Raw genomic sequence first — 20,475 nt, forward strand, 5'->3', positions numbered from 1 at the left:
TGAGGGTGCCCATAGGAATGCCCATTATTGCTGAGGCACCCCACAGAATTGGGCACATGAATTAGGGAGGGAGGCCAGTGGCTGCACTGTATTTGATTATTGTAACACAAAATGTGCAAAAAGGCTGTATTTGTCTATAAAAATCAAAGTGTATCATTGACCTCTCTCCCAGTCTGAGCCAAAGTTAACGGTAATAAGTATGCTTTCACATTGAGGCCAGATTTGGGGAAGGTCATTTGGCCCTCTCCCTGCATTTTTGCTTGAATAAAAATCTGCAAATTGCCTGAATCCTGTCTGCCTTCAAAGTCTTTGTCCCAAGTCAAGGGAGACACTCCTACAAATACAAGCTCACCTCATCCTCAATCCACTTTCCTGTCCACTCCCCATAATGCTCTAACCTAATTAAACTAACCTGTTACAAATTAAAAGTCTGTTTATCTCCTCCTTAAATTAACTCATTACCTCAACCTGCACCACACTCTGGTAATGAATTCCACAGATCCTTGAGAGAAGTAACATGTCCTCATCTGTTGAAATCTGCTATCAATGCTCGTTCCACATGAGGAAACATCCTTTTTACAACTACTTTATCAATCTGCTTTAGCATCTCATCAACCTCAAGCAGATCTTATCTCATTCTGCGGAACCCCAAAGGCTATGGATGAAAACTGCTTAATATCCATTCTTAAGTCAAGCCCATTGAGTCATATCATCCCTACAATGTTGAAACAGGCCATTTAGCCCACCGAGTCCATACCAACCTCCCAAAGGACAGCCCACCCAGACACCCCACCCCTCCCAGCCAGTCCTGTATAACCCTGCATTTCCCATGGCTAACTCATCTCCCTGGACACTATGGCAATGTGGCATGACCAATCCACCTAACCTGCACATCTTTGAGTTGTGGCAGGAAACCAGAGCACCCAGAGGAAGCCCCACGCAGACATGGGAGGACCATGCAAACTCCACACAAGGCATAATGGCAACTGCAGATGCTGGAGAATCCGAGATAACAAAGTGTGGAGCTGGATGAACACAGCAGGCCAAGCAGCATTCTAGGAGCACAAAAGCTGATGTTTCAGACCTAGGCCTGCTGTGTTCATCCAGTTCCACACTTTGTTCCCCACACAAGACAGTTGTCTGATGGTGGAATTAAGCCGAGGTCCCTGGTCCTGTGAGGCAGTAGCATTGACCACTGAGCCACCATCCCACCCCTCATCTATAGGATCAGTCCAGTAGACTTACCTTACATCTCTCCTCCAAGTAATGGGGCCAAAACTGTACACGATACTCCAGGTGCTGCGTATCCAACATGTGTGCGCAACTCAACATGTTGAGCATATTGAACAATATCACGTGCTCGAAGAGTTACACTTATGACAGTCACAGGAAAACAGAGGGAGTGCGAGTCAAAATTAGACGGTGGTTTCAAAATGCCAGCGCAGTCAAGGATAGCTGATGTGGCACCTTCAATCTCTGAGTTGCATTCACTTGGGCCAGAGTTATAAGACAAGTAGAGGCAATAGAATTTCAGATCGCAGAAGGTAATCCTGGTATTTCTGGCTCCCAAACCCATTGTAACCTGAGAGAATTGTGAAGCATTCACAAAATGTTCTGCTGTTCAATTTCTTCAGATTGCGAACAAAACCCAAACATTAAAGCTACCTATGGTTCTGTACGTAATTCTCACATTCGACGTGTTTAATTCAATGTAATCCGTGCCGATAAATTTCATAATTTCATTTTTGGCTTTTAACATACCTGTAAACATAGTACAAGTGAGCTCAGAATTAAGTTAATGAATTCAATGAATGTATGCTTTGTGTAAATCTGTGTGCTCATTTACTGACATCGTGAAATAATTAATTGAGTTTATATTGGACTGATAATTATAAACTATTTGTACAACTGTGCAGGTGAAAAGTTAGAATAAATAGAAATGGAAAACATTTGAATCCACTAATAAATATATGTAAGTATGGGTGACTCAGTGGTTAGCACTGCTGCCTCACAGTGCCAAGGACCCAGGTTTGGTCCACCCTTGAGCAACTGTCAGTATGGAGTTTGCACCTTCTCCATGGGCACCAGTTTCCTCCTGCAATCCAAAGACATGCAATTTAGGTGGATTGGTCATGATACATGCAGGATTATAGGGATAGGGTGTGAGGTTCTGTGCATACTTGATGGGTCAAATAGCCTCCATCATCGTTGTAGGGATTTGATGATTCTATAAATAACTGACAGACTAATAACCATGTATCATCTTATGTTCTAAGTGTTACAAAACACAATTTTCAAACTTTATGTGAAGGTAATTCATTACAGCTGCAGAAGGCTGCTCTCCCATTTGATAGACAATGGATGGTGTGTTTAACTTGAGGATTAACACACCCCCTGTGAGGTGTGCACATAATAAAGAGGACCTTCATGATGACCTGAGCTAGGATTGGGATTTGAGCCCACACCACTGGTCTAACAATGAAACACAAATCAGCCAACTCGGCTAAAAGGAACCCAACAAAGATGTCTCAAACGTTTTGGTGTCTTTCATGGTTCTAGGATGCATTGAATTCTTTCCGTGCAGCTAAAATTTCCCAAGTGGTGTCACAGAAGCCACAGGGACAAAGGTAAAACTATGCACAAGAAGGTTCTGCACTTCCAACTCTTACTTGGAACTGGTCCAAATGATGTTTTCCATTGACTGTGGGTGAGAGTCAGTTCACATTTGTAGTGCGTGCCACATGGATGGACATACATTGACTCCCAAATCCATCCATTATTTACTCAGGCCTAAGAGCTACATCCCCTTGTAAATAGATGGATTATCTTTCTATACAAACTCTGGGTACAGAGACTAGATTCTGGTATCATTGATACACATTGTCGCTAACTATTCACCTAAACGTTCCCAGGAAAATAAAGCCTTTAAAGTGCAATAAATTACAATAAAAAGTTGCTGGCAGGGTATCTAGTTGTCATTTTGATGAGAGAGATTTTGTTTGATGAAGATAGTTAGTCAGCTAAAATGCAGCTTTAAAGATTGGGCAAGATATTTGAATCCTATCATTTGTGCTCAGTTCAAATGATAGGATTCAAATATCTTGCCCAATCTTTAAAGCTAATTGACAGGATTTGATTTGCAAACAGAATACTGATGTGCCAGACTTCCCAATACTTTTAACATGGGCAAGATGCTGATGGGGCCTGGCCAGGTGGCTGCCGGAAGGATGCGTTCTCTCGTGGGTGAATCGAGAAACTAGGGATCATCTCTTGAAAAAAAAGGGGCAGTCCACTCAAAACAGAAATTGGGAAACACTTTCTTTCTCACAGAGAGTTGGATCTTTGGAGTGCCTCCCTCAAAAGTTGGGGCTTGCAGAACCTTTAAGGCAGTGTTGGAGAGATTTGTGATTGCCAAGGAGATGAAAGATTATCGGGGGAACATGCCGGAGTGTAGAGTCGAGGTTAAAATTAGATAAGCCACAAAGCCATTGAATGGCCGAGCAACCTGAATTACTTCAATAATATCCAAAGTATGTTCTAAGAATAGATATTGTTTGAAGGCTGTTTCCTGCGGGAGCAATTGTTCTTTCTTCCACAGAGAAAAGATGAGGATTCCTTGGCCTTGCCTTCTGTGCTGCAGTATTATGCCCTCTTGTGGAACAATGTTACATCGCTGAACCTGCTGAGACATGGAGCGAGCCCCGAGAGTCACCAAACTACATTTGCCGAGAGCGAAATTAAACAGCTCCCATCCTGCACTCTGTATTAGATGTGCGCCCGCGGGTGGATTTCCTAACAGTCAAAAACAAGAATCCATTTCCGAGGGAGCACCACACTCTCAGAACTTCAGTGCCAAGGGACTGTCGTATTGCAGGAGGGTTGGTTCTGGGTGAGTGGTGCGATGTCGGAGGGTCAGTGCTAAGGGAGTGCTGCACTGTTGGAGGGTCAGTGCTAAGGGAGTGCTGCACTGTTGGAAGGTCAGTGCTGAGGGAGCGGGCTCTGTCGAAGGGTCAGTGCTGAGGGAGCGGGCACTATTGGAGGGTCAGTGTTGAGGGAGAGATGCACTGTAGGAAGGTCAGTGCTGAGGGAGTGGGCGCTGTCGGAGGGTCAGTGCTGAGGGAGCGGGCACTGTCGGCGGGTCAGTGCAGAGGGAACGGGCACTGTCGGAAGGTCACTGCTGAGGGAGCGGGCACTGTCGGAGGGTCAGTGCTGAGGGAGCAGGCACTGTCGGCGGGTCAGTGCAGAGGGAACAGGCACTGTCGGAAGGTCAGTGCTGAGGGAGCGGGCACTGTCGGAGGGTCAGTGTTGAGGGAGAGATGCACTGTAGGAAGGTCAGTGCTGAGGGAGTGGGCACTGTCGGAGGGTCAGTGCTGAGGGAGTGGGCACTGTCGGAGGGTCAGTGCTGAGGTTGTCGGCACTGTCGGAGGGTCAGTGCTGTGGGAGTGGGCACTGTCGGAGGTTCAGTGCTGAGGGAGTGGGCACTGTCTGAGGGTCAGTGCTGAGGGAGAGATGCACTGTCGGAAGGTCAGCGCTGACGGAGCAGGCACTGTTGGAGGGTCAGTGCTGAGGGAGCGGGCACTGTCGGAGAAGAAGCTAATGCAAACAAGAAAAAACACACGTAACTTGCGATACATCTCTGGGGGGCCAATCCTTCCGTTCATGATGCACCACTGATGGCACACACTGTGTGTCTGTGTCTGTGAGTATGACTGGTATCAGTGAGAGTGAGAGAGAGAGAAAGAGAGGGACAGAGCGTGTAAGTGTGCGTGTGAATCTGTATTTGAAAAATTGTTTGTAAATGTGTATACATGTCTGTTTGAGAGAGAAGCTGTGTGAAAAACTGTGCATTTGTGTGTGTGAGTGAGTGAGAGAGGCTGCATCTGCGTGTGCGAACATATTCATTTGTGTATTGCCTGTGCTCACATATCTGAGTGACTAGTTCATCTTGCATCTAGTAATTAATAAGTTCACGCTTTTGCAACTCAGGGAAGACTGGTTAAGGTGACTCTTTTTAAAAGAACAGCTCATTTGGATCTGGGAGAACGTATCCACAGGGAATATTTCGATCTTTTCGAAATTAACCTTGTTGCGATCAACTGGGGAAGTAGAGAAATAAAGAAAAACAGACAGTTCATCTGTCTTCACCCAGCTGCTTAGCTGTTCACGACCAGCTCATCCTTGTTTTGTCTTCGCAATGTAGTCTATCATTACAGTGGAAGATTATTGGTGACATTGTGTCAGAATTATTACATTTTAATTACAATATAAAACTCATTTATGTCCTCAGGAGGTCTTTGTATGATTTACTGTCAATTACGTATTGTTGGTAGCGTATTCAATGCTGTAATGTAAGAAACACAAGAATCAATCTGTGCACGAGCATTTCCTACAAACAGAAGCAAGATAGTGACCAGGTATTTTTGATGGTGGTGCTGGTTGAAAGGCAAATATTGTCTGAGCTGATGAGCTCTCTGCACTTCTTGCAGGTATCTCCACAGGATCTTTTACATCCTGGAGAAGCCAGGCCTTACTGAAGGCCTTTTTAAATGAGAGCCCCACTGTTCCTCGGTGCTGCAAGAAAATGAGCTCATAAAGTCATACAGTGCTGAAGAGGGCCTTCTTCCAATCTAAGTCTGTACACTCTCAGAAATCTACTACCTGAAGTAATCCCACTTTCCCCAACTGGGCCCATCGCATTGAATGTTCTGATACCTCAAGTGCTGATAATTTTTAAATAGTTGTGAGGCTTCCCACCTCAATCACCCTCCAAGGTAGTGCCTTGCATCACTCGCTGCACTCTGGGTGATAACGGTTTTCCTCAAATCGCCTCTCAACCTCCTGCCTTCCACTGTAAAACTAAACCGCTTATTACAAACCCTTCAACTCAGGGGCTGTTGGCCATGAGGCCACTGTCAGAGAACCTACAGATGACGTCACATCTGCCAACGTCGGGAACACCACTTCCGGGACAGCGAGCGCCATCGGTGCTGAGCCCATCGTCTCCATATCCACGACTGACACCACAGACACTACTGTCACTGCTATTGCCACCGCCTGCCGCTGCCGCTGCCGCTGCTCCGCCCATCACGGGCGCGGTCGCAACTCTGCCCACCGCCGACGCAACTCCGCCTACCGCCAACGGCGACGCAACTCCGACCACATCGCTCCAACCACAACCTCCGCAGAGGAGGCAGCAACACTAAGTCCTGCCAAGTCTTCAGCATTGCCCCAGACCTCCTCCTTAATGAGGATGAACAGTCAGTCCTTAGCAAGTGGCTCACCTTTGTCCCCCTCCACCCACACATCAACGAGTACCAGTCACGTTTGGACATTGAGCAGTTTTCCGCTGCCTCTGCCTCCACGCTTACTTCTCTCACCGGGAGCCTAACCCTCCCTCGACTGAACCCTTCTCCCACCTCCAATGTGCCCCCACCTCCTGGACGCCACCCCAGGCCTCCTACCCTCCCTTGACCCCTTCATCGACAACTGCCATCAAGACATCAATTGCCTCAAACTCTCCACCCATCTCACCTACTCCAACCTCTCCCCCGCAGAACGGGCAGCCCTCCGTTCCCTCCGCTCCAACCCCAACCTCACCATCAAACCCACAGACAACGGAGGTGCAGTGGTAGTGTGGCACACTGATCTCTACATGGCTGAGGCCAGGCGTCAACTCTCCGACACCACCTCCTACCGTCCTCTGGCAAATGACCCCACCCTGGAGCACCAAGCCATCATCTCCCAAACTATCGGTGACCTCAACACCTCAGGTGACCTGCCACCCACAGCATCCAACCTCATCGCTCCACAACCCTGCACCACCTGCTTCTATCTCCTTCCCAAAATCCACAAACCCGCCTACCCTGCTCGAGCCATTGTCTCCACCTGCTCCTGCCCCACCAAACTCATCTCCACCTATCTGGACTCCATTTTCTCCCCTCTTGGCCCAGGAACTCCCTACCCACGTCTGTGACACCACCCACACCCTCCATCTCCTCCAGAACTTCCAATTCCCCGGTCTCCAACACCTCATATTTTCTATGGATGTCCAGTACTATACACGTGCATTCCCCATACAGATGGCCTAAAGGCCCTGCGCTTCTTCCTGTCCCACAGGCCTGACCAGACCCCTCCACTAACACCCTCATTTGCTTAGCCAAACTCGTCATCAAACTAAACAGCTTCTCCTTCGATTCCTCCCACTTCCTGCAGGCAAAGGTGGTGGCCATGGGTACCCACATGGGTCCAAGCTCTGTCTACCTCTTTGTAGGTTGTGTGGAACAGTCCCTCTTCTGTACCTACACTGACCCCAAACCCCATCTCTTCCTCCGTTACATTGATGGCTGTATCGGCACCACCTCACGCTCTCACGAGGAGCTCGAACAGTTCATCCAATTCACTAACATCTTCCACCCCAACCTTAAGTTCACCTGGACCAACTCCAACACATCCCTCACATTCCTGGACCTCTCTGTTTCCATCTCAGGCAACCACCTCGAAACTGATTTCCATTTCAAGCCTTCCAACTCCCACAGCTAACTGGAATACACCTCTTCCCACCCACCTTCCTGCAAAAATGCCATCCCCTATTCGCAATTCCTTTGTGTCTGCTGCATCTGCTCCCAGGATGAAGCATTCCACTCCCGCGTATCCCAGATGTCATCGTTCTTCAAGGGCCGCAACTTCCCCCGGCAGTGGTCGATAACACCCACGACCGTCTCCCCCACATTTCCTGCAACTCATCCCTCACACCCCGTCTGCACAATAACACCCAAAAGAGAATCCCCCTCATCCTCACGTACCACCCTACCAACCTCCAGATCCAACACATCATCCTCCAACACTTACGCCGTCTACAATCCGACCCCACCACCAAAGACATTTTTCCATCCCCGTCCTTGTCTGCTTTCCAGAGGGACTACTCTGTCCATGACTCCCGTGTCCGCTCCACACTCGCCTCCAGACCCACCACACCTGGCACTTTTCCCTGCAACCGCAGGAAGTGCTACACTTGCACCCACACCTCCTCCCTTACCCCCATCCCAGGCCCCAAGACTTTCCACATCAAGCAGAGGTTCACTTGCACATCTGCCAATGTGGTATACTGTATCCACTGTACCTGTTATGACTCCCTCTACATCGGGGAATCCAAATTGAGGCTTGGGGACTGCTTTGCAGAACACCTCCACTCAGTTTGCAATAAACAACTGCACCTCCCAGTCATGAACCATTTCAACTCCCCCTCCCATTCCTTCGACGACATGTCCATCCTGGGCCTCCTGCAGTGCCACAATGATGCCACCCCAAGGTTTCAGGTACAGCAACTCATATTCGGCTTGGGAACCCTGCAGCCCAATGGTATCAATGTGGATTTCACAAGCTACAAAATCTCCCCTCACCGCACTGCATCCCTAAACCAGCCCAGCTCGTCCTCGCCTCCTTAACTTGTTCTTCCTCGCACCTATCCCTTCCTCCCACCTCACGCCACACCCCCATTTCCTACCTACTGACCTCATCCCGCCCCCTTTTGTCCTGCCCGTCCTCGCTGGACTGACCTATCTACTCCCTACCTCCTCACCTATGTTCACCTTTTACTGGCTCCATTGCCACCTCTTTAACTTGTCTGTCTCCTCTCCAGCTATCTTCTCCTCTATCCATCTTTGTTCTGCGTCCCCCTCTCTCCCTATTTATTTCAGAGCCCTCTTCCCCTCCGCCTTTTCTGATGAAGGGTCTCGGCCCAAAACGTCAGTTTTCCTGCTCCTAAGATGCTGCTCGGCCTGCTGTGTTCATTTAGCCCCACATCTTTTTAACACAGGGTTACTGCTGCTTTCTATTCAGCCACATGTTCTATTCCCCCCTGTCCTGTCTACCAAAATTCTCTGCTCTCAGGAAAGCAACCCAAGCTTATCCAGTCTCTATGCATCTCTGGAACGCTCCATCCCAGGTCACATCCTGGTGAATCTCCTCTGCACTCCCTCCAGTGTCATCAAACCCATCCTATAGTGTGCTGCCAGAAACCCACACTTTGCTCCAGCTGTGGCCTCAGCAAAGCCTCTCTCTGCTTTAAAAAAGTCACACTCAAATCTTTAGAATGAAGCTTGGTTCTGCCAATCCTTCTAGTTAAGACACAATTATTCCAGTCACCGAGGAACAGTTAATGTGTGAGTTAACATAGAAAATAGGTATAAGGGTAAGCCATTCAACCCTTGAGCCTGCATCACCATTCAATATGTTCATGCAATCTCAGTATCCAACTCTTGTTTTCTTTCCATACCCCTTGATCCTTTTCAGTGTTACGGCCACACCCCTTTACAATATATCTAACAAACTAGCCTTAACAGCTTTCTGTGTCAGGGAGTTCCACAGAATCATGGCTCTGAGTGAATTCTTTGTCATCTCAGCCCTGAATGGATTACCCGTCATTCTTAGACTGTGACCCCTCAATCCAGACTTCAACATTGCGGACAATTGTGTTCAGTTTTGATCACCTATTGTGTTCAGTTTTGGTCACCTTGTTATAGGAAGGGTGTTATTTAACTGGAAAGAGTGCACAAGAAATTTACAAGGATGTTGCCAGGACCCAGCGACTGAGTTATAGGGAGAGGTTGGACAAGCTAGTGTTTTTTTCTTCAGAGGGTAGGAAACTGAGTGGGGTGAGAGTGGGGTTCTTATACAAGTGTAGAAGATCACGAAAATCATGGATAGAGTGAACACACTCTGTCTTTTTCCCAGTGTTGGGGAATCGAAGACTCAAGGGTATCAGTTCAAGCTAAGAAGGGAAAGAATAAATGGGAACCTGCGAGGCAACTTTTTTTTAAACACAGAGGGTGGTACGCATATGGAATGAGCTGCCAGCAAAATGGTTGAGGCAGACGCATTAACGACATTTAAAAGACATGTGGACAAATACATGAATAGGAAAGATTAAGAAGGATATGGGCCTTGGGGTTAGCGTGGATGGACATTTTGGTCGGCGTGGACCAGTCTGCATGATGTAAGACTCTGACTCTATGACATTCTTCATACATCTAGCCTGCCCAGTCCCATCAGGATTTTATATGTTTCTAAGAGACACCCCTCGCCCATTCTCCTAAATTCCAGTTGAACACCAGCCCAGTCAATCCAGTCTTTCCATGAGTTAAGGCGAATATATTAATGGACTATTCAGTTCCTCAGTGGTGTGCAAGTGTGAAAGTGCATCATGTGCCAGTAGGGAGACAAATTTAAGAACTAAAAGTATTTTCAGTTGGGCAGTAAATGGCAGGGAAAACAATTATCATAATTTTTGGAAAGTCGATCGAACAAAATCTGTCTGCATTTACTTTTTCTCAGCAGTATCATTTCCATGTCAAAAGTTTATGGTTTCAAAACCCATTTCAGAGAAGTGAAAATGAAATATGGCCTGATGAAATCAGTGATTTCACAAAATCTTGCTGCATTCTCAAACAAGTAGAGAAAAGGCAATTCTGTGTTGTTAGAGAGGAAGTGATGATAAAAGTAATGTTATGAGAGTCGGTACTGGCAGAGAGACACATTGTCCTGTAATTGAAGCAGCACTGAACACTCAAGGGTCAATACACTTGGCTTTTATTTCCAATTTCCCTGTCTTTGGGCTTACTTTGGATATCAGTGACCCAAGGCAGTTCCAACAAAAGGATATACTCAAATATCTTTTATTGACGCAAAGTAGATTCCAAAAAAAACTTTCCCATTCAACGCTTACAATCACAAGTGAGCGTTTCAGGATGGACTTGTCCAAAGATCAGAGCTGCGAGCAGCCCACTTCATCTCAAATTCTAGCCATTGATCAATTTACTACTTCTCGTTAGCTTGTAGAATTATTGCTGCTGGAGCAATAGAGTCGTAGAGACATATAACACGGAAACAACCCTTTGGTCCAACTCATCCATGCCAGTCAGATATCCTAATTAATGTAGTCCCATTTGCCAGGATTTGGCCCATGTTGCGCAAAACACTTTCTTTTCGTTTACCCATCCAGGTGCCTTTTAAATGTTGTGACTTAAATTGTACCAGCCTCCATCACTTCCTCAGGCATCTCATTCCATACAAGTACTACCCTCTGCATGAAAAAGTTGTCCCTTAGATCTCTTTTGAATCTTTGCCCTCTCATCTTAAACCCATACCCCTCTACTTTTGGGCTCTCCCCCACCAATCTGTCATGTCGAGGCTGTATGGGACATTCATGATGCCACTTTTGGAATACTGCATGAAATTCTGGTCTCCCTGTTATAGGAATGACATGGTGAAATTGGAAAGGATTCAGGTGAGAGCAGAAAGACTTAAAGACAGAGCTGAAGAGCACTGTTTTCACAGAAGGTGGATTGTACATGGAATGAACTGCCAGAGGAAGTGGTAAATGCAGGTACAGTTACAACGTTTAAAAGGCATGTACACGAATAGGAAGATCTTAGGATGTTTTAGGCCAGATGCAGGCAAGTGGATCTAGTTTAGATAGGTTGTGGAATTGGAATTCAATAAAACAAATCCGGAATAAAAGATGGAATGATGATTTGAGACAATCATTAGGAAAACAAAAAAGATGAAAAAAACCCATCTGGTTCACTAATGTCCTTTAGGGTAGGAAATCTGCCATCGTTACCTGGTCTGTTCTACATATGACTCCAGATGCACAGCAACGTGGTTGACTCTTGACTATCCTCTCGGCAATGAAGGGATTGGTGATAAATGTTGACCTAGCCAGTAACTTGCACATTTCCTTAGATAGAAACGCAGTGTCATAACATTCAAGGCTATGGACAAAGTACTTAAAAGTGGGATAAGTGTAGACTTAAAGTAGATATTTGTTGGTGCAGACTCGGTAGGCTGAAGGGCCTCTATATGATTCCGTTCTATGATTCACTGATCACTGTGCGACAACCATTCACTAAAACCCCACCACCAAAGGCATTTTTCCATCCCCACCCTTGTCTGCCTTCCAGAGGGACTACTCTCTCCATGACTCCCTTGTCTGCTCCACACTGCTCTCCAACTCCACCACACCCAGCACTTATCCCTGCAACCACAGGAAGTGCTACACTTGCCAACACACCTCCTCCCTCACCCCCATCTCAGGCTCCAAGATAACATTCCACGCAAGGAGATGTTCACCTGCACATCTGCCAATGTGGTATATTGTATCCGCTGTACCCGTTGTGACCTCCTCTACATTGGGGAAACCAAATGCAGGCTTGGGGACCGCTTTGTAGAACACCTCCGCTTGGTTCGCAATAAACAACTGCACCTCCCAGGTGCGAACCATTTCAACTCCCCCTCCCGTTCCTTAGACAACATGTCCATCATGGTCCTCCTCCAGTGCCACAATGATGCCACCTGAAGGTTACAGGAACAGCAACTCATATTCCGCTTGGGAACCCTGTAGCCCAACGGTGTCAATGTGGATTTCACAAGCTTCAAAATCTCCTCTCCCCCCACTGCATCCCAAAACCAGCCCAGCTCGTCCCTGCGTCCCTAACTTGTTCTTCATCTCACCTATCCCCTCCTCCCACCTCAATGTGCACCCACATTTTCTACCTACTAACCTCATCCTGCCCCCTTGACCTGTCCATCCTCCGCGGACTGACCTATCCCCTCCCTACCTCCCCACCTACATTCAACTTTACTGGCTCCATCCCCGCCCCTTTACCTTGTCTGTCTCCTCTCCACCTATCTTCTCCTCTATCCATCTTCGATCCGCCTCCCCCTCTCTCCCTATTTATTTCAGAACCCTCTCCCCATCCCCCTCTCTGATGAAGAGTCTAGGCCTGAAACATCAGCTTTTGTGCTCCCGAGAAGCTGCTTGGCCTGCTGTGTTCATCCAGCTCTACACTTTGTTCTGTGAAAATGACCCACTTTTGCATAATCTCCCTCTCCTGTCAACAATCCTACCCCTGCTCCATGCTCATACATCACCACTAGCATCTTAAATGATCCTGAGAGACAGTGCATTGCTCGTGGAGGCTTGCGATAGTGAGAATGAGAGAGAGTTGAACACAGAGATATGGAAGCACAGAGGCAGAAGACCATGAGGAGAGATTTGACAGGCTGGGGTTGACTTCCTTGGAGTGGAGCACACTGAGGGAGTACACGATTGAGTGGCATAGATAGGGCAGACAGAAGGAAACTTTTGCCCTAGATGAGGGGGATCAATGACCAAGTGTACAGATTGACGGTAAGGGGAAGAATGGGGACGGGAATAAAATGTTTTCTCCTAGATGTTGGTGGAACCTGGAGCTGACTGACTGTTAGGGTGGTAGACGGAGAAATCCTCATCGCATTGAAGCAGGACTTCGATGTACAACTGCAATATCAAAGTGTAAAGGTAATGGTGAAGTCGCCATGGATCCAGAGGATTATAATGCTGTTCTCTCATTCACGAAAAGGCCTCAATCTTGAGTGAGACTCAAGAGAGAGAATTGATGCTGCCTTAACCTGACAGTCACCACACCTCAGGCAGGAGAGAACTGGACAAGGCCGGACCTTTCCTGGGGACCTCAGCCAAGACAAGAATTGAAGCGGCACTGTTGGAATCACCCTGCATTGCAAACCAGCCTTCCAACCAACTGAGCTAACTGGCCCTGAATGTAGGGGCATGCTTGAAAAGGGGATGAGAGTGCTCTGTCAGACTATAAGATATAGGACAAGAATTAGGCCATTCAGCCCTTCAAGCCTGATCTGCCACTTGATCATAGTTAATATGCTTCCCAACCTCATTCTCGTCCCTTCTCCCAGTAACCTTTCATCCTATTAGAAATCAAGAGCTTATCTGTCTGTCTTAAAGACACTTAATGACTTAGTCTCCACAGCCCTCTGTGGCAATGTGTTCCACAGATTCATCACCCTCTGGCTGAAGAAATTCCATCTCATCTAAGTTCTAAACGGCTGTCCCCTCACTCAGTGACTATCCCCCCGGGCCCTAGTCCCTCCTACTAGTGGGAACATTTTCTCCATGTTCAGTCTATTCAGGCCTCTCAGTGTTTCATACTTTTCAATCAGGACCCCCTTCATCCTTCTAAACTCCATTCAGTGCAGACTCAGAGTCCTCAACCACTCCTCGTCTGACAAGTCCCTCATCCCTGGGATCATTCTTGTAAATCTCTTCTGGACCCCCTTCTCAGGAAGGGTGTGATAATTTTGAAGGAGCCAAGAACCTATTTGGCTGCTTTTGATCAATGCAGACTTCACTGTTATCTTGATACTTTGATATTGCAGATGTACATCTAAATATTGCTTCTGATCTCTCTGCCTCACTCCAAAGTGAAGGAATCGCTGCAGACTTCACGCTGTCAATAGTGAACCGATAAAAATAAAATTAAATATCTTCAAGACATCAGAATTCCCTTCACTAACAATGAAATGAGTAATTCGCAGAATGAGACAGGCAATACGCACAAGTAGATTTCGCATGAACTAGTGCAATAAGGATCTAAGAAACCAACTGGTTTCGGTCACCCTTTCAGTTGCACTTTTACTGACTGCACATGCAAGTTCAAATTTTTTTCTTCTCCCCTTAAAACAAAATGTCCCCTAGTTTGAACTCTCCCACCTTCGGGAAAAGGTCTTTGCGACTTAGCTTGTCTGTGCTCCACAGGATTTTATAACCCTCTATGAAGGTCAGCCCTCAATTTACTATATTCCAGTGAAAAGAAAATCCCAGCCTTTCCAGTCTATTTTTGTAAGTCAAACCTTCCATTCCCAGCAACATCCTGGTAAACCTTTTCTAAACCCTCTCCACTTTAATAATATCCTTCCTCTGTTGTTGCTTGGGTTGGAGAGTTTTGGTTATTAAGAGAGATGACATAGACTGGGGTTGTTTTCCTTAGAGCAGAGGACACTGAGGGTGTATATGACTGAGATGAACAAAGTTATGAGTGGGATAGACTGCTAAGATGAGAAGGAACATTTGCCCATGATGGAAGTATAAATAGCCAGGGGAATAGATTTCAGGAGAGAAACAGAAGGCTTAGAGGGGATGTGAGGGAAAAATATTTCATCCAGAGGGTGGCTGGAATCAGGAACTCGCTGCCTGTCAGTGTGATAGAGGCAAAAGTCATCATAACATTGAAGAAGCATTTAGATGTGCATTTGCAATGCTATACCAATTAAGACTATGGACCACTTTCTGGGAAATGTGACTACTTGGGATTATTTAGGTGTTTGTCTTTGGCACCATCTTGTTGAGCCGTAGGCCTCTGACTGCATAATAGGTTTGAACAAAATACGGTCAATCTCTTGCCCACATCCTTAGAGAAAATTCACCAGGATTTCCTGCTTCCTCTGTCTGCTAAGGGAAACATGAGGAGTTTTGCAATCTGGACTCGTATGCACTCTGATCACATCCTCCAGGCTATGCTTGCCTCATTGATTCCTCCAATGCATATGGAAGTTAAAACCGTCATGCTCACCCCGACCTTCTCAAGCTGCAACTAGGGACTGGTAGTACATGTTGGCCAGCAGCAATGGCCACATCCCTTGAGTAAATAAAACAAAAAACAAGGCCACGTGGACTCAAAATTCTCAAGGAGAGCTGCAGCCACTGGGTCGTAGACCAATCCCAATATTTTTGATATAACAAGGTGTAGAGCTGGATGAATTTCCTGCTCCTATGATGCTGCTTGGCCTGCTGTGTTCATCCAGCTCTACACCTTGTTTATCTTGGATTCTCCAGCATCTACAGTTCCTTCTACTCCTTCCACTGACCTTATTTCTTTTTGGTGCAGTCTTATGTTTGTATTCCCTGTCTCTTTCTATCAAACTTTGGTTGTCATTATCTGTATCGATATTCTAACTTTCCAAATATCTCCTCACGGGAACCAAGTATGCCTCCCACCAACACACATGTGCAACACCTAAGCCCCCATCTCCCCACCGCCACAACCCCACCCCCCCACAATCTCAGGTGAGCCAGAATGATCTACTGCCACTGTTTTGAAGAGTAAGGTGGACATTCCCATTGGTCATACCAGTATTTATCCTTCAAGCAATATTCCCAATGATGCATTATTTGAGCTTTAACTTAACTCATTGTGGGGGTTACTTAGAGTACAGATTAGTGAATACAATTCCGATCTGACAACAGTGACTGTTCTTCAGAAAGGGACTTGTTGGCTGGAAGATGTATTGGGATCGAAAAGATCATTGAAGGTGCTATACAAACGTTGATCCAACCACTTGGTGCCTCTGTGAAAGCCAATGATTGGGTTGATTTTCCTGCTGTGTGTTTCACAAACATCAGCCATCTTGCCTCTCTAATGTTCACAGTCCTGTTTAAAGTTTAAGGCAGTTTTCACATTGTAGCAGTCACCAGGAAGCAGGCATGCCAGCCTCCTTTGCTCTGAGGTCGAAGAACTGGAGTTGTATCGGAATGATTCTTTTTCAGCGCTCTTCTTGTCTATCTCCTTTTCTCAACATGGAATCATTAGCTGCATACATCGGAGAAAGAACTCTCAACATCAGTTTCAGAAAACACATCATTGCACCATTCTGGGCATCTTCATAGCCCAGGAAAACCAGTGGTTCAACAAGGCAGCTCACTGTCACCTTCTGCAGGTGAATTAGCAATAAATCAACTATCTGGGCCTGGCCACAAGAATGAGCTATTGTCTGGTTAGCTGTTGAATGGTTGTCAGATGTTAAAGGTCAGCGGGGTTTGAAAATGATTCGATTTGATCATATGATCCTCTATTCTCAGCATCATGCACTTCTCTTATTTAGAGATGACCAGGAACACTGTGTCATGCCGGTTTAAATATAACCCACAGCAATTACTGTCTGCTATTGTTCCATAGATTTTCAACTAAATTTGCCATACTTAGAGCCAGAGCGTCTCGAGTTATACAGCATGGGAACAGACCCGTTAGTCCAACTCATCCGTACCGATCATGTTGCCCAGACTAAACTAATCCCATTTGCTTGCCTTTGGCCCATATTTCTCGAATGTAGCATGATGCTAACATCCTGCACTAACCAAGGTTACCACGAGGTCCTGCCGTTTCAATGTTACTTCTTACCTGAACTCCTTCCATGTGAAAACAGGTCATTTGGCCCAATGAGTCCACACTGACCTTCTGAAGAACTTGCCACCCAGCCCATCACAGTAAACCCACATTTTCCATGGTTAATCCATTTAAGCGTGCTCCCTAGACACAGGTGATAATTTAGCTTGGCCAATCCACACTAACCTGGGCTTCTTTAGATGCAATGAAACTGGAGCACACTAAGGAAACCCACACTGACTTCGGGAGAATGTACAAACACCACAGTTCCAATCTCCAGAAAGTAGGATTGAACCCAAGTCCCTGGCACTGTAAGGCAGTAGCGCCAGCCATTACCCACTGTGCCACTTATCGTTATCAAGTTAACCTCACCCTCAGATGCCTCTCTCTAAGGAGCGAGTGGGAGTGTGACAATTTCACTTTGTTGTTCTGATTATATTTCAAATTTCACATCCAGAACCAGCAGTAGGATTTTCTGAAACCTTGTTCTGCTTTCCCTGGAAAGAATCAGCCTTCTAAAAGAAAGTGTCTGGCATTTTTCCAAATGTTCCTCTTGTGTGTTAGTCACTACCTGATTTCCCAATCCTGTTTCTCATCAGATGTTAAAGGTCAGCTGGGCTTGAAAATGATTCGATTTGATCTGTTTATTTCCAATCTGCTTTCATTCCAGTTGGGAGGAATCCCTTTAAAATGAAAACCACAGGAAATAGGAGCAGGAGTAGTCCATTCGTCCCATCAAGTTTGGTGCACCACTCATATGATCCTCTATTCTCAGCATCGTGCACTTCTCTTATTTAGAGATGACCAGGAACACTGTGTCATGCTGGTTTAAATATAACCCACAGCAATTACTGTCTGCTATTGTTCCATAGATTTTCCTCTGAATTTGCCATACTTAGAGCCAGAGCGTCTCGAGTTATACAGCATGGGAACAGACCCGTTAGTCCAACTCATCCGTACCGATCATGTTGCTCAGACTAAACTAATCCCATTTGCTTGCCTTTGGCCCATATTTCTCTAAACCTTTCCTATTCAAGTACATGTCCAAATGTCTTTTCAGTGTTGTAACTGTATCTGCCATTACACCTTCCCCTGGTGGTTGACTCTATTAATGTACCACCCTCTGCGTGAAAAAGGTTGGCTCTAAGATCCGTCTTAAATTTTTACTGTGGAGAAAGAAACGGAGGCTGGAAAGACCATGCTAAATCAGCCATAGTGTCCAGGGATGTGTAGATTAGATGGATTAGCTGTGGGAACTTTGTTATGGGGGTGGGGAAGGTGAATTTGGCTGGGATGCCCTTCAGAGAGTCAGTGTGGACTGATGGGCTGAATGGCCGGTTTCTGCAGTGGAGGGATTCTATAATTCTTTGAACTTGGGGAAATAATTATTGACATCTTGAAATCACTCCACATTAAGACCTCCAACACTTTCTCATCTGTAACAAAAAATGTAGAGTTGGACAAATCTCAGGACCTTGATCAAGTGCATACTAGGATGTTGTGAAAGTTAGGGAAGAAATTGTAGTCCCCCTCGCAGAGATATTTCTATCACCCACAGCAACAGATGAGGTGCTGGAACTATCTACTCATTCCATGGATGCAACCACTCCATGATTCTCAATCCTAGTTCATGACTGTGCCTTTTCTTCTTACAGACCGGGGCACGGCTCTTGAGGTCAATGTCCCAAAACGAGACATTGGTCGGGAAATCCAAATGGACATGGGTCTCAATTCGGCCGCTTACCTCTTCACCCAAAGCAGCCAGGCTGATGACTTGGCCAGAGCCCAGCTGGAGAAGGACAGAAGAGCCAATCAAGTCTTTGATAATGCTTGGAGGAAAGCGAACAGTTGTATGGCCCACAGTGTCATACCAAGAGGGTTGACAAAGGATCACATTCATGCAGTTTACACTTACACAGCCAGTTACATCGAAGACGGCCAGTTCTACAAGGTATTCAATGAGGCGGTCCGAGAGTATGGAGCCAATGACACTGTCTATGCCCGGGATTTCAAGTTCAAGAGTTTCCATTATTTGTTGACAGTGGCCTTGGAACAACTGAGAAAGGACAGGCCTCACCCGAGGGGACTGACTTACAGAGGGGTCAGGTTATCAACGAATGCCCCGCAGGCATCACATGTCAGATTTGGATTCTTTGTTTCTTCGTCACTGAGTCAAAGAATTGCCCTCAATTTCACAAATCTGTCCTCAAATCACAACACCTGGTTTCAAATCGACTCCAAGTGTGGGGTCCCAATCATGGACTACTCCTGCTTCCCTGAGGAGATGGAGGTTTTGATCCCCCCCTACGAGGTGTTCCGGGTGAATTCGGTGACTCCCTGGAACTCTGGCACCAACATCACCCTCACAGGGGAGGGTAAGCTGGGGGTCGCCGTGCAGTTGAAAAGGGGCAAAAATGGCAGCCTGGTGGTGGTACGGTGCTAGGGGACGGCCAACTCACTCTTGGTCGGTTTGTGGATCCTACTGCTCCTGGTTCTCATGTAGGTGTAGACCTATCCCAGGAGCACCCCCATTTGGACCCTCAGGAAAACAAATCTCATTAATAGTATCAAGCAAGGGGGTGGCCATTCAGTCCATCCAGTCTGTTTAGCCATTCAAGTGATGTTTAGGGAATCACCAATCCCACAACTGCACTCACCTGTACCATTGTATTCATTTCAGCCATCTGTCTCTTCCTGCAATAAAGGACAGAGCCCACACAAGGACATCATCATTTTTGACAGGGAACCACAATACCATCCAAGAGGCTAAGGATCTACATCGAACAGAAATCTTCAAAAAGAAACAAGCAAAGTCTTGATCTCAACCCTCACTAATGTACTCCCCCCAGCAAGGCTTGATGGAAATAACTCAAGGTTCCAAGGCATGAAAGAGACGCTGGATATTGTTAGTTAGCGGTAGCAAAGAGCGATGGCCCAAACAGTCTCATTCTGTCAGTTTTCAATCTGTTATTGCAACTCCACTAACACCACTCGATGGAGCTTGTCAGCGAACAGCCATCACCTGAATCTGCAATGGGATAGGCAGCATCAAACGTTATCTGAATCTGGACTCAATCTGGTTCTGAATTAAAGCTACTCTTGAACTCACTGTCTGCGATTGACAATGCCTTCCAGACAAAGTGATGCTGAATTGAAGTTTCTCAAAGAGTAGATGCCTCTTTCTCTCTGCAGAACATTTTGGAGACCAGGGCCCTGTGACTAGGAGGAGGTTTGTTCTCCAGCAGTCACTCCTTCGGGCAGTTTCAGCAGCAGTGAGGCCCATGGTGTGGGTGGGTGGAGCAGGACGGGTGTGGGGGGTGGAAGAAACTGTACCATTTCAAGGAAAAACAGGTTGCTGTTGAATTGAATTCGTAGAGCCATCCAGCACAGAAAAAGACCCTTTCATCCAACTTGTCCATGCTGACCCGAAATCCCAATCTGACTTTGTCCCATTTGCCAGCAT

The 20,475-nt window shown here is 46.4% G+C and overlaps 1 protein-coding gene across 1 annotated transcript; it reads left to right on the top strand.

Moving 5' to 3' along the window:
* The first annotated feature begins 6,652 nt into the window (after nt 1–6,652).
* Nucleotides 6,653–19,455, top strand: LOC132207367 (erythroblast NAD(P)(+)--arginine ADP-ribosyltransferase-like). The gene is made up of 2 exons (XM_059642782.1): nt 6,653–6,770; nt 18,668–19,455. Exons 1-2 carry the CDS (start codon nt 6,653–6,655, stop codon nt 19,453–19,455), a joined length of 906 nt encoding a protein of 301 aa, XP_059498765.1.
* The last annotated feature ends 1,020 nt before the right edge of the window (nt 19,456–20,475 follow it).

Source organism: Stegostoma tigrinum, chromosome 46 (assembly GCF_030684315.1).
Source record: "Stegostoma tigrinum isolate sSteTig4 chromosome 46, sSteTig4.hap1, whole genome shotgun sequence".
Taxonomy (NCBI): Eukaryota; Metazoa; Chordata; class Chondrichthyes; order Orectolobiformes; family Stegostomatidae; genus Stegostoma; species Stegostoma tigrinum.